General features: G+C 42.0%; 1 protein-coding gene across 2 annotated transcripts in view; it reads left to right on the top strand.

Moving 5' to 3' along the window:
* DOCK1 (dedicator of cytokinesis 1) overlaps positions 1–13,774 on the top strand; it is a 552,328-nt gene that overhangs the window by 62,508 nt on the left and 476,046 nt on the right. For both annotated transcript variants that reach the window (XM_084632948.1, XM_084632949.1), the window contains exons 6-10: positions 5,320–5,468; positions 10,395–10,530; positions 11,760–11,917; positions 13,112–13,193; positions 13,630–13,765. In XM_084632948.1, coding sequence (XP_084489074.1) covers positions 5,320–5,468; positions 10,395–10,530; positions 11,760–11,917; positions 13,112–13,193; positions 13,630–13,765 — 661 coding nt within the window. The remainder of the gene's footprint in view (positions 1–5,319; positions 5,469–10,394; positions 10,531–11,759; positions 11,918–13,111; positions 13,194–13,629; positions 13,766–13,774) is intronic.

The raw sequence follows: 13,774 nt of genomic DNA, 5'->3' as shown, positions 1-13,774 counted from the left end.
AACGTCTGAGGAAGAGGGGCGGGGGGTAGGAAAAAACAAGGGGAAATAGGTTACCTTGCATAATGACTTAGCCACTCCCAGTCTCTATTCAAGCCTAAGTTAATTGTATCCAATTTGCAAATGAATTCCAATTCAGCAGTCTCTCGCTGGAGTCTGGTTTTGAAGTTTTTCTGTTGTAGTATCGCAACTTTCATGTCTGTAATCGCGTGACCAGAGAGATTGAAGTGTTCTCCGACGGTTTATGAATGTTATAATTCTTGACATCTGATTTGTGTCCATTTATTCTTTTACGTAGAGACTGTCCAGTTTGACCAATGTAAATGGCAGAGGGGCATTGCTGGCACATGATGGCATATATCACATTGGTAGATGTGCAGGTGAACGAGCCTCTGATAGTGTGGCTGATGTTATTAGGCCCTGTGATGGTGTCCCCTGAATAGATATGTGGGCACAGTTGGCAATGGGCTTTGTTGCAAGGATAGGTTCCTGGATTAGTTGTTCTGTTGTGTGGTATGTGGTTGCTGGTGAGTATTTGCTTCAGGTTGGGGAGCTGTCTGTAGGCAAGGACTGGCCTGTCTACCAAGATTTGTGAGAGTGTTGGGTCATCTTTCAGGATAGGTTGTAGATCCTTGATAATGCGTTGGAGGGGTTTTAGTTGGGGGCTGAAGGTGATGGCTAGTGGCGTTCTGTTATTTTCTTTGTTAGGCCTGTGCTGTAGTAGTTGACTTCTGGGAACTCTTCTGGCTCTATCAATCTGTTTCTTCACTTCTGCAGGTGGGTATTGTAGTTGTAAGAAAGCTTGACAGAGATCTTGTAGGTGTTTGTCTCTGTGTGAGGGGTTGGAGCAAATGCGGTTGTATCGCAGAGCTTGGCTGTAGACGATGGATCGTGTGGTGTGGTCAGGGTGAAAGCTGGAGGCATGTAGGTAGGAATAGCGGTCAGTAGGTTTCTGGTATAGGGTGGTGTTTATGTGACCATCGTTTATTAGCACCGTAGTGTCCAGGAAGTGGATCTCTTGTGTGGACTGGACCAGGCTGAGGTTGATGGTGGGATGGAAATTGTTGAAATCATGGTGGAATTCCTCAAGGGCTTCTTTTCCATGGGTCCAGATGATGAAGAGGTCATCAATATAGCGCAAGTAGAGTAGGGGTGTTAGGGGACGAGAGCTGAGGAAGCGTTGTTCTAAGTCAGTCATAAAAATGTTGGCATACTGTGGGGCCATGCGGGTACCCATAGCAGTGCCACTGATTTGAAGGTATACATTGTCCCCAAATGTAAAATAGTTATGGGTAAGGACAAAGTCACAAAGTTAAGCCACCAGGTTAGCCGTGACATTATCGGGGATAGTGTTCTTGATGGCTTGTAGTCCATCTTTGTGTGGAATGTTGGTGTAGAGGGCTTCTACATCCATAGTGGCCAGGATGGTGTTATCAGGAAGATCACTGATGGATTGTAGTTTCCTCAGGAAGTCAGTGGTGTCTCGAAGGTAGCTTGGAGTTAGTTATGAATATTTTGTGATGATCTGGGCAGTTTCAGATAGTCTGTTTCTGTTTAAATACAGTGATTTTAAAAAATTATGGCTGAAATGCAAATAGTATTATTGTAGTCTAATACCACATTAGAGGAGATGCAGCATCCCGGTGCTCTTAGTTTGACGAATGTAAGATTAGCAAACCCACCTTCTTTAAAGAAAATGGGAAATTTCCACTTCAAAGTATGTTCTGTGCTATTTGATGCAAAATTTCTAGATGTCACGAACAGCTGTATGAAATGTATATTATGTGACTTCTGTTTTTATGGCAAAAGTAAAGTGAATATCCTCGAAAAATAAGATTTTGAGAACGTAACTTGGGAAAAGTGAAGATAACAAGGAAATAAATTACTACTTGAGTGTGGTACTGAGCATGTCTCACATAAAGGGACACTTAAAAGAAGCTAGAAACTTTGACTGTTACAGGGTCTGATGCAAAATCCACTGCAGTCAATGGAAATGTTCTGACACACTTCTATGGGCTTTGGATGAGGCCCACAAAGGAGAAGGAAGGAGAGACAAAATGAATTATGTTGGAAGTGAATCAGAGGATGAGATGTAATATGGTACAGTTGAGGCGAGAGAGAGAATATCAGATGCAAATGAATATAAAGTAGAAATTTGACTACTAATTTAATTTACTACTAATTTAATACTAGAGCAGTAATGCTTTTCTGGTGCAAGAGAAGGATGTGTGGGGCAGGACCTGGAAGGGACAAAATATGAAAGGGGCAGAATTGGGAAGAATAACTAGGAAGAACAGAATGAGAAATGACCCTGGCTGTCGGGGAGAATGGTTTCTCTGGTTGCCTGCTGTGCACTATCCTCCTCATCTTCCTTGTCCCCCAAATCCTCATCCCTGTTGCATGAGACTCCTCGCTTGCAGGTTTCCATGGACAGGGGTGATTAAGTGGTTGGGGGCCCCCCCTAGAACTGTATGCAGCTCATCATAGAAGCTGCATGTCTGGGGCTCTGACCCGGAGTGGCCGTTTGCCTCTTTGTTTTTTTGGTCGGCTTGCCTGAGCTCCTTAATTTTCATGCGGCACTGCTGCGGGTCCCTGTTGTAGCCTCTGTCCATCATGCCCTTGGAGATTTTTGCAAATATTTTGGCATTTCGTCTTTTGGAACGGAGTTCTCATAGCACGGATTCGTCTCCCCATACAGCGATCAGACCCAGTACCTCCCATTCAATCCATGCTGGAGCTCTTTTGCGATTCTGGGACTGCATGGTCACCTGTGCTGATGAGCTCGCCACGCTGTTCCAAACAGGAAATGAAATTCAAAAGTTCCCGGTGCTTTTCCTGTGTATCTGGCTAGTGCATCTGAGTTGAAAGTGCTGTCCAGAGCGGTCACAATGGAGCACTCTGGGATAGCTCCCGGTGGCCAGTACCGTTGAATTGCGTCCACACTAACCCAAATTAGACCTGGAGATGTCAATTTCTGCGGTGATCTTGTCGGGGAGGAGTACAGAAGTCGATTTTAAGAGCCCTTTAAGTTGACAAAAATGGCTTCGTCATGTGGACGGGTGCAGGGTTAAATTGATCTAACGCTGCTAAATTAGACCTAAACTTGTAGTGTAGACCAGGGCTTAGTTATCCCTGCTAGTCCTTGTGGGACTGATAAATAGCATTGAGCCTGATCATGGCCTGCATGGGAGATCTCAGTGAAATATCATGACTGCAGGAAGATGTTGGCAATTCCCTTTTGGATCAGTACTGAATCGGTGGCCTAGCATGTACTGCATGACATTATGATGTTGGAAGTGCTATCTTTCTGATCAGATATAACTGAGGTTCTGACTAGGGTTGTCACCCCCTGAGGTACAAAAAAACCAAGACATCCAGGATGAGCCTGAGTGCAAAAAACTAAAATTGGACAGCTGGCAGTGTGTACTAAACGCCCTTACAGATTTCCCAGGACAGCTGTATCAAAGGACAATCCTGGGAAAACCTGGGCAGGTGGCGACCCTAGATCTGACTACTTCTCATTTCTTTAAATATATCACAGTCTCTTTTTTAAGAATAGGGAGATTAACCCTGGTTTGCTGGCAAATGCCAACTGAGGTAAGTAATCTGTCTGCTTAATAGCCATTGTAGTTTCTCTGCTGGATATAACTAGGGCCCTACCAATTTCACGGCCATGAAAAATGTGTCACGGACTGTGAAATCTTGTCGGTCGCCCACCCCCTCCACCCCCCCAATAAAATCTGGTCTTTAGTGTGCTTTTACTCTATAATATACAGATTTCACAGGGGAGACCAACGTTTCTCAAATTGGGGGTCCTGACGCAAAAAGGAGTTGCAGGGGGGTTGCAAGGTTATTTTAGGGGGGGGTCGCAGTACTGCCACCCTTAGTTCTGTGCTGCCTTCAGAGGTGGGTGGCTGGAGAGCAGCAGCTGTTGGCCGGGCGCCCAGCTCTGAAGGCGGTGCCCAGCCAGCAGCAGCGCAGAAGTAAGGGTGACAATACCATACCATGCCACCCTTACTTCTGCACTGCTGCCTTCAGAGCTGGGTGGCCGGAGAGCGGCAGCTGCTGACTGAGGGCCCAGCTCTGCAGGCAGCAGTGCAGAAGTAAGGGTGACAATACCGTACTGTGCCATCCTTACTTCTGCGCTGCTGCTGGTGGCGGCTCTGCCTTCAAAGCTGGGCTCCCGGTCAGCAGCCGCCGCTCTCCAGCTGCCAGCTCTGAAGGCAGCGCCGCCAGCAGCAGCGCAGAAGTAAGGGTAACAGTACTGCAACCCCCCTACCCCCTTGGAAAAACCCTGCGACAGCCGCCCCCCCCAACTCCTTTTTGGGTCACGACCCCTACAATTGCAACACCATGAAATTTCAGATTTAAATAGATGACATCATGAAATTTATGATTTTTAAAATCCCGTGACTGTGGAAATTGACTGAAATGGGCCATAAATTTGGTAGGGCCCTAGATATAACATTCACTTGCTGCCCTAAACTGTTGTGTAGCATTGCTGTGCACTGTTAAGCAACCACTGCATCTCACTCCAGAGGTGGCCCTGTTTCATGGTTGCTAAAGTTTAATCCTGTGTGTATTTATAAAAATACTATCAGAGAAATTATTTCTTCCGTCTCAAATATGGAATTCCATCTCCCTGTCCCCTGCTTTCTACCTTATTTTCCCCTCCTCCAAAATATTCTACTGCTCTGATGTGCTAGAGAGCCTGTATTCAATTCTGAGCTAGACAGGTTAAGATCTGATCTCTTGCAACCCCAGAGCTCTGTAAACAGATATTCAGTATCATCATAGATCCAGAAACACCTCTTCTTTTAAAGGCAGAACAAGTCCATCACCTCCACCCCAGTAAATTATACAGTATTACATTAGTCTTTAAAGCCAAGGTGTTCTTTCCCATATTATTCCTATAATGTTCCTGCTGTCTGTCTGTCCTTCTGAATTCTGTGTAATGCCTGGTCCGTGGAAAGATACCATATAAACAAAAAAGATGCCTTAATCCTGAATCATTCACTGTATTGAGTAAATCATGGTCAATGTTTTAAAGGGACTTAGGTTCCTAAATCAGTATTTAGTCACCTAAATAGGAGACAAGACTTTGAAAAGTGCTGAGAACCCAACAGTTGCCATTGAGAGGACAGCTACATGCTCAGCATTATTGGAAACCAGGCCTCTAATTTTGGAGCCTAGCTTTAGACACCTAATTTTGAATCTCATGGCCCATATTTTTAATATGTCATATAAAAACTCTAAAATGTGCTTAGTTATTTACCTTTTTAGAATAACATTTACAGTCTTGTTTATTTTATTTTCAAACAGCAAGATAACAGAGATATGTTCCACAGTGTACGACATATGATATATGATCTTATTGAATGGAGATCACAGATACTTTCTGGAACTCTACCCCAAGATGAGCTCAAGGAAATGAAAAAGAAAGTGACTGCCAAAATAGATTATGGAAACAGGTTTGTGATGACTACTTCATAGGGTGTGCTTCTTGAGAGAGTGGGGGGAATCAGCCTTGTCGTATTATATAGCAGTTCGAAGGCACCGGATATACATGAAGAAAGTATTTCTGTAAGGAGTAGTACTTGTAGTTTAAGTAGCAATCTTTTTAGAGTACGGCAAAGTGGGAAAAATTGCAATATAAAAGCATTTTTGATACAGTACAAATTATAATTTGTGTACTAGACTCCTTCTGTTAAACTGTCACTCATAAACTTTGTGACACTATCAGTTTGATGTCAGATTAAAGCTATGATTTTTCTGAGGTCAGATGAAAGATGTAAATTGTTCCTGTCTTTCAAAACCCTTTGCCAATTCACATAAACGGTAGCTGCCTCTCTAGCACCATCAGCTGTTTGCACTCTGAACTTGTTAATGCTCTCATGCAGTGCTAGAGGATTTGTCTGGGAAACGTGGGGTATCTCATTGTGCTGCTGCTTGTGTAGTATCTAGCTTGTATTAATGGTTATACTGTTGATTAGATTTCATAAGCATTTATATTCATCCAGAAGATGAGGATAAAAACCAGGAATGGCACCTAATCAACGACAAATGTTACAATGGGGCATGCATCAGATATGTCAGCAACTTAGATGAGGTGACTTTTGATTTAAGGCTAAGCCTTCTGAAAACTATTCGGATGGAGGAAATGTTGTGTTTGAAAATTGAACTGGTTAATGGTAGATTTAAATCATCCCATGGTAAGGAGGAATGCCGTACTATTCAGTTGTGACATTATTTTTAATTGAAAGCGAGGAATCTTACCTTGCTTATACACAAAATTGGAATCTGGTCAACGTAGCAGTCTGAATAACGAGAAGGTGGGGTAATATAAGGTTATTGAACTCCTGGGGATGGAAGATTGATCAGCCAAACTTTCTTTAAGTGCCACTGTAGTATGATTAGCTCATGAGGATTCATCAGTTTGTGCTTTGCTACTTAAATATTGCAGGTTTTTCAGTTCTTGTGCCCATGTACTTTATCAGCAAAATTAGTGATAAAAAAATCGCTAACTCCATTCAGTAAGTAATTTAGCATTTATAATCCAAGATATGGTCTGTTGTACCCCAGTAGACAGTTAACCAGATGTTGTTGATATTATTTGTTTGGCTACTGTATTTTACCATCTGGCTAAGGAGTTGGTTAAAGTTACTCTGAATAACGTCCAGATGCTCAGTGTTCAACACAATAGAACATCTTGTACTGTGTTTTTTATTCATAATGTTCTGATGGACTAATTAAGTGATTAAAACATTCCCTGTAGAATAGGGGAGAGAATTGAATTTGAACTTTTGAGTAAATATGCACATTTTAAAGGGTGCAGTATCTTTTTAGTACAGCCATATATCGTGTTTTGCGTAAAATGAAATAAAATGACAATTTTTAATATCCAGACATAAGAAATATTCATTATGCATTAAATATATACTGTCTGGATTTCATGTATGTGCTTGCTTTTCCCATTGTTTACTGAAAGTAATTGGTTTTTACATAAATAAAGGCAGGATACTAATTTTATTGTGCTGCAATAATCAAAAACGTAATCATTGTGGATTTATGGACTTTTGTTTTTTAAATGGGTAGATATGAGATTGAGACTGGATCAGTTTATTGTGTGTCAATGACAGGTGTCTTTTTGGGGTTGAAAAGCTGATTGTAAACAAAATGAAACACTTGGGAACAACTCCTTAGTCATCAACATGTTTTTACAAATGTCACGTGTAAGTTAAAGAGAAATGAAAAGATAAAATCAATGTAGTTTCTGCTCCTGTTCATTTGACAATCTGCGCCAGTGGGTTTCCTCTCTGTTGTTCATAGTTGCAAGGTGGAATGATCAGTCACTGAGTATTAGATTATTTCCCCCCCCCGTGCCTGTCTACATTCTTCTAGACACAGGATGGCTCCTGTGCTTTTCTTAGCTCCAGGCAGATGCATTTGGCTTCTCACAGAGAGGACAACTGGCTGGATGGGTGTGCCAGATATCTCCAGTGGCAGGCTCCTGTAGCCACAGTTGTTGTAAATCCTCTCGTTCTGCTTCCCAACCTAAGCTAGGAGTGTCTCTGCCTTCTCACGACAGGCAGGAGAGGGTGTCATGTCCACACCTGTGGTAGCAGTGGCAGATGAGGATGCCGTGCCTGCTCTTTATCTCAGGCTTCAGTCGGAGAGTCCAGCTCCTCACCAGGTAGCCCTCCGTAGGAGCTGAAGCTAGTCAATGTGTATATTGCAAGGTTTCCTGAACTGTCCTCTGGCAATCCCACTCTCTTTAGCACTCATGTTCCACTCCAGAGCAAACAGTATTTCAAAGAACCCACTGTCACAGATCCAGTTGGGCACCCTCTTGCAGAGGGAATCCAAGCCTCTGTGTCCCTGGATGGCTTAAGCCCCTCAAGGCTGAATGGAATCCGGCCACCCCTCTAATCTCTGGGTCCCTCGGCACATTCTCTGGGTGTAGACTTCCTGTCTGCACCTCATCCTGAGAGCTGGAAACTGCTGTCCAGCTGCCTAGCCCCTCTGGGCTCAATGCTGACCCTTCAGACTCCCTCATACTTAAACACATCTTCTCCCAGAACTGCACCCCAAAGGTGTGAACTTTCTGGTTTGCAGTAGAATTCTCTCCTGGGGCATGCAGTAGTTGTAAAGCATTTTAAACACAGGAGAGGTACAGATCTAACACATTTGCCCTTTTTGTCATCTGCGCAAACTTTCCCCCAGCACTGTGCTATTGTGCATGCTTCGAGGGCAGATGCAGCCTTTGGTGCAGCTGTTCTTTGATCTGTACTAGATCGGTGATCCTGGCACCCACCCCCAGAAGTTTGTATGCTGCTTGGAACTCATCTACAGTGAAGGACGCATAGAGACAACTACTCTAACAAGGAGCGATTCCTTACCTGTACAGTCACTGCAGTTCTTCGAGATTTTCTGTTCCGATTAATGCCCTACTACCTGCCCTTCTTCCCCTCTACTTTGAAGTCCTTGCCTTGGCTGGATTGCCTAGTGGAGAAGGTACCGGAGCGGCGACTGGTCCACCCTAACCTATATGCCCTTGAATCAGAACATAAGAATGTATAAGGCACAGATGCAGATCTTGCAGACGCTGCAACCAAAAATCTCGGGTCAAAAGCCTGAGGGTTTGCACACGTCTGAAGTGTAGCACACATAGGGCTAAAACATCTCAAAGAACTCCAGTTATTGTATGGGTAAGTAACCCCTCCTTCCCTTGGGAACCCTTCTGGGCTCAGGAAAGCAGGGAGGGCTTCCTGCATTATGCAGCCTCTGAATGCTAAGTTGCTGGAGACAAGAGACTCTGACCCATCAGCTCTTCACTATTGATAACTTTCAGCCCCTTCTGTCAGGTGACATCCAGCTCCGCCTTCCCAGTTGACCAGAAAAGCCTGCCAGGTGACTTTGTCATCCTGAGGACCTGTCCCCTGCTAAACCTGTTCTGCTGGTTGGGAGCCCATCTTTTGTAAAGAGCTGCTCTCCTTCACTGGAAGAGCAGTTAACTGTGAGAACTCTTTTGTTATTCTTTTGCCCCAAACCTTTGGAATTTTGGCCCTACATAGAGGCAAACGGACAGCAGAGAAGGCAAAAGGATGCACGTTCAAAATTGAGTTTGCAGCCTGGTAAAGACACAGAATTTGTAATCTAACTTTGTTCATGACTTCTACAGACAGATTCCTAAATCATTACATCCTCTGCCCCAGCTTTTCTGAGCAGCAGACCAATTAACTTTAGCACTCCAATCCTTTCTCCTAACGTAGGGACAGATGATCGTTCTGTACAAAGACCCTGGAACACCACAGCACTTGGCACTCCCTTCCTCCTTCAACTCAAGGCAAATCATTGAAGAGTTTCTTGCACTGAGACTGGAGGATGCTCAACTTCTTAACAGTCCCGTGTTTCCTCCTCTCATGGGAATGATACTCTCAGGCCATTAATTTAAGGTCCTCACATGGTAGTGTTTTATTTCAGGTAATCTGGAACATTATCTAGAGGGGATTTTCCCTGGGATCCTGTCCTTGGTGTGTCACGCTGTCAAAGACTCCATGGCTCCATATGCTCATGAGGCTTCTCCTTTACCTTTATGGGTGGCTCCTCCAGCTTCCGCACCCAGCTAGAAATGGTCCAGAGTCTTCCCTGCAGAAGAGAGGAAGGAGAAACTGCTACCTCCTGTCTATGTGCTTCCTGCTCAGAAGAGTCAGGCTTTGTATGACACATTTCCATGCTGGATTGGGATTCACCCAGTTGAGATTTCTTGGACTCTAAGTTTTAGCAAACTCCTGATGAAAGGACTGCCAAAACAAGAATTCACAGGAGAACAGGAAAGAGTAATTCCCTGAGGATATTTGGAAGATTAAGACCTTGGCCAAGATTGTTAGAGAGACTTGGAGCTATATAAACTGTATGTTCTTCATGCCTTGGTTTTATGACAAGTTCTGGAGCTTGCACGGTGGAAAACAGGTGATCCTCCCAAAAGATAGACTGTGTGTATGGGGAAAAAAAAATCTTTCTGAACAGGCTAACCCTTGAAACTTGAATCCTACTGACAGAAAATTGTACTCTTCCTTAAGGAATGATAAAGGTCTTAGTATCTCCTTTGCTGGGTCTCATAGCTTTTGCTTCTATAGATTTGTGGATTTCTAAAGGAACATGGAACTGCCTGCCAAGGAAGATTTTTAAAAAAGAAGCTAGAACTCATTTTTTTGACAGCCAATTTGTATGTGATACTACTTACTTTGTTTGTCCAGAATGTCAAATGAGACAGATCAGAAAAAGAGATTTTTCTTTTCATATAAATCAGGTATCTGTGATTACATATTCAACATTCTGCAACTCTTGCAGGCCTTTTATGCGTAATGATAAGTAATCTGTAACTTTTTACATAGGATTCTCGATTTGGATCTGGTTGTAAGGGATGAAGATGGCAACATTTTAGATCCAGAACAAACCAGCACAATCAGCCTTTTCAGAGCTCATGAAATAGCTTCCAAGCAAGTTGAGGAAAGACTACTAGAAGAAAAGGTAAGATACACTATCCCCAACTGTTATCTTTTTAAATTAAGAATCATGTAAATTAATGTCAAAAATAATGATAAAATATAATTAAAGCAGGAATTTGGCTTAGTCTTCTGTTTTAGTCCATGAAGCATTCTCAAGATTAAAAGTATCAAAAATACATTGTGTAGCTCATCTTATTTGGGCTGCATAACTTACCCACCTTTTAAAAAATGATTCCTATACTTCAGAAGTGTCAATGTTGATATAATATTCTACCAATAAATTAATTAATTGATGGATTACTATGAGAGAGAACTACGAAGATGACGTGAGAGAGGAGATGCATATTTAATTAAATTGTATATATTAATGGTGGTTTTTCTTGAGGCTTAATTTGGGATACAGTGCTCTAGTTCAGATCAATTAATATTTTCATTAGGATTGTATATGGCATCCGTATCCTGAGTTTAAAAATGCACTTGCTGAATCATCTGTGGCAAGTAAAAAGGTTCCCTGGTAAATGTGCGGGCAAAGCAAAAATTTTGCAGAATTTAAACTTCGCTTAAAAAATAAAATTCTCTCTCCTAAAGACCCATCCAAATGTGAACTTTGAAATCTGCTCTTCTTGAGCTTTATGTAGATGGTTTTATTGTCTCTGATGCTACTCACTGGTTTGCCAAGCAGGAGCAGAGCATAATTAACAAGGGTCTGGATAGGTTGTGCTGATGTTTACTGTCGTCTTCTTGTTGCTCTTGGGAAAGCTTGAAGCAGCAACAACAGAGGTAGGCCCCAAAGCCATCCATTGTGGAGAAAGACTAAAGAACTAGGGAAAGGGCAGAGTAGCGATCCTGTCTTCTCCCCCTTCTTTCCTTGCAGCCTGTAGGAGGCTAGGGAAAAAGTAGAAGAGTGGAGACAGAAGGAAAGCTCTTCTGTTCTAGCAGACAAATTTGAAGCTCAATCCTTTGCTCCATTCTGTCCATTCCCCCTTGGTAGCTAGAAACTATACAAAACAGAACTCCAAGGAGGATCCAGGTAGAGTAGCCTGCCAGAAATCTCAGCACCCTTCCCGTTCCCACTATAGAAAATGGCAAGGAGCTTCTTCCCCCTGGAGGGGACACACACTTCTTTTGCCCTAAATGTTTCAGGTAAACGTTTTGTAGTGGAAGGGTAAGATTTAAGGATATGATTTAAGGGCGTGATTCTAGTTGTTAGTGCTGTTTAAATTTGACTGTTTTGTCTCTCTTAAATTACAGTCTCAAAAGCAGAACATTGATATTAACAGACAAGCCAAATTTGCTGCCACACCTTCATTTGCTTTATTTGTAAATTTGAAAAATGTAGTCTGCAAAATAGGAGAAGATGCTGAAGTCCTGATGTCTCTGTACGACCCACTAGAATCAAAGTTTATCAGGTTAGTGTCGTCTGTCTGTTGCATTATGTATACCTGTTTATCTTGTGCCTCTCTGGATTTGGTCAAGGAGTCACAGCAGATTGGAGAGGGCTTTTGGAAGGTCAGTTTGCTGGGTAAACTGTAGCGGAAAGTTAGCTGGGAAGCCTGCATTATACAGCACTTCATCTGCTTTATTCAACACAGCAACAGATTAGTCTTCCTTGCTTCAGCACGTTAGAAATTTGTAGTGTTCCTTATCTCATTGTCTTTAGTTCCACCTATGTAGAAGTAAATGACACATGAACAAGGCTTGGCTCATTCACTGTTCAGCTGCCTTGGCAGTCATCAGAGAGAGTGAGTGTTCTGGATCCCCTGTTTCCTTACAGGGACTGCATTCTACTAGGCTGAAGAAGAATTGCTCTTCTATTCATATTACATGCACAAAGCACAATGACAGCTGCTCACCGAGTAAATGTTCCTGTGATTGTAATAAAAGAGAAGCACACCTGTTGTGATATCAGGTTTAAAGAGACAAAAGAGTATATTACTTTTTGACCCCTGTAAAACTTCATCATTAGTATCCATATGTGGCTATATGAATTATAAAATTACTTCTGTAGGCATCTTAAAGTTAATGTTGATACATTTTTGGTTTAGATTTTGAAGTGTGGTTCTACTCTAAAAAGTGACTTTAAAAATGCAATTATGTGGTACCATATTTGTGACTCACTAAACAGATTAGGTGTGGAAATCAGATGGTTGGTTTGTGTTTTTGTCAAATTGCCTGCCATGCCATGAGAACTGAAAGTCAAGCTGGGTTCTTTTGGCTCATGCATCACCAATGGCAGAACTCAGTTAATTGTCCTACTGTTTCATGAGCTGAGTAAGAATCCAGCTCATTGTCCCAGAGCTGCACTGTCACTCCTGTATTAACAGGTGTAAAACACTGAAACTAAACCCTCCCCCTCCCAAAATAATAAGAAAACCCAAAAATATAATTTAGTCTGTGAAATGGCAATGTTTACACACAAGGAACAAGCAATTGGGTAAGAAGGTGCTATTTAGTATAATCACTTTACTGAGCAGAACCTCGCTTATAGTGCTGAAAAATGGGTTGTTTAATGTGAACTTAACCTAATTTTGTAACATCTGAGCTCATATGTATATCTAAATACATACATATATATATATATTTTAAAAACCTTGTTCTTACAGTGAAAACTATCTAGTTCGATGGTCAAGTTCTGGGCTGCCTAAAGACATAGACAGGTTACATAATCTTCGAGCTGTGTTCACTGTAAGTGTGCTTTTGTTTTTGCAGTGTTTAAAATGCTTTGTTTCCTATCTTGAAAAATGCTAAAGAGTTTTAACAGGTAGTAGACTACCTCTGCAGACTTGAATTTAGGTCTTGGAGAAACTTGTAAGTCACTCCTTGTTAATTACTCTAATGCAATTTCTGACAACTGTGGTTCATGTGGGTAAAGGCCAAGTTGAACCTCTGACAATTGTGAAAAAGATTTAAACTGTTCAAAAATAGTTGGACTCTTTGGCTTCTGTGTAAATTAATGGCTTAAGTATTGTTATGAAAATTCTATTGTCATGAGAATAACTTATTCTAATGCTAAAAGATGAAAAGACTAAATTCTGAACAACAACTTGTCTTTCTGCTGGCTATTAAAGTAGAACCTGAAATGAACAGGATTCTTATAATGTATGGAAATTAATATTTCTAGGACCTTGGCAGCAAAGACCTGAAAAGAGAGAAAATCAGTTTTGTCTGTCAGATTGTAAGAGTAGGCAGAATGGAACTAAGAGACAACAATACAAGAAAACTAACCTCTGGGCTAAGACGACCTTTTGGAGTAGCAGGTAATCTAT

The sequence above is a fragment of the Lepidochelys olivacea genome (assembly GCF_965140295.1).
Source record: "Lepidochelys olivacea isolate rLepOli2 genome assembly, chromosome: 7".
In the NCBI taxonomy this organism is placed as follows: domain Eukaryota; kingdom Metazoa; phylum Chordata; order Testudines; family Cheloniidae; genus Lepidochelys; species Lepidochelys olivacea.
The sequence above is the reverse complement of the archived record's forward strand: the minus strand, read 5'-3'. Positions and strand labels throughout refer to the sequence as shown.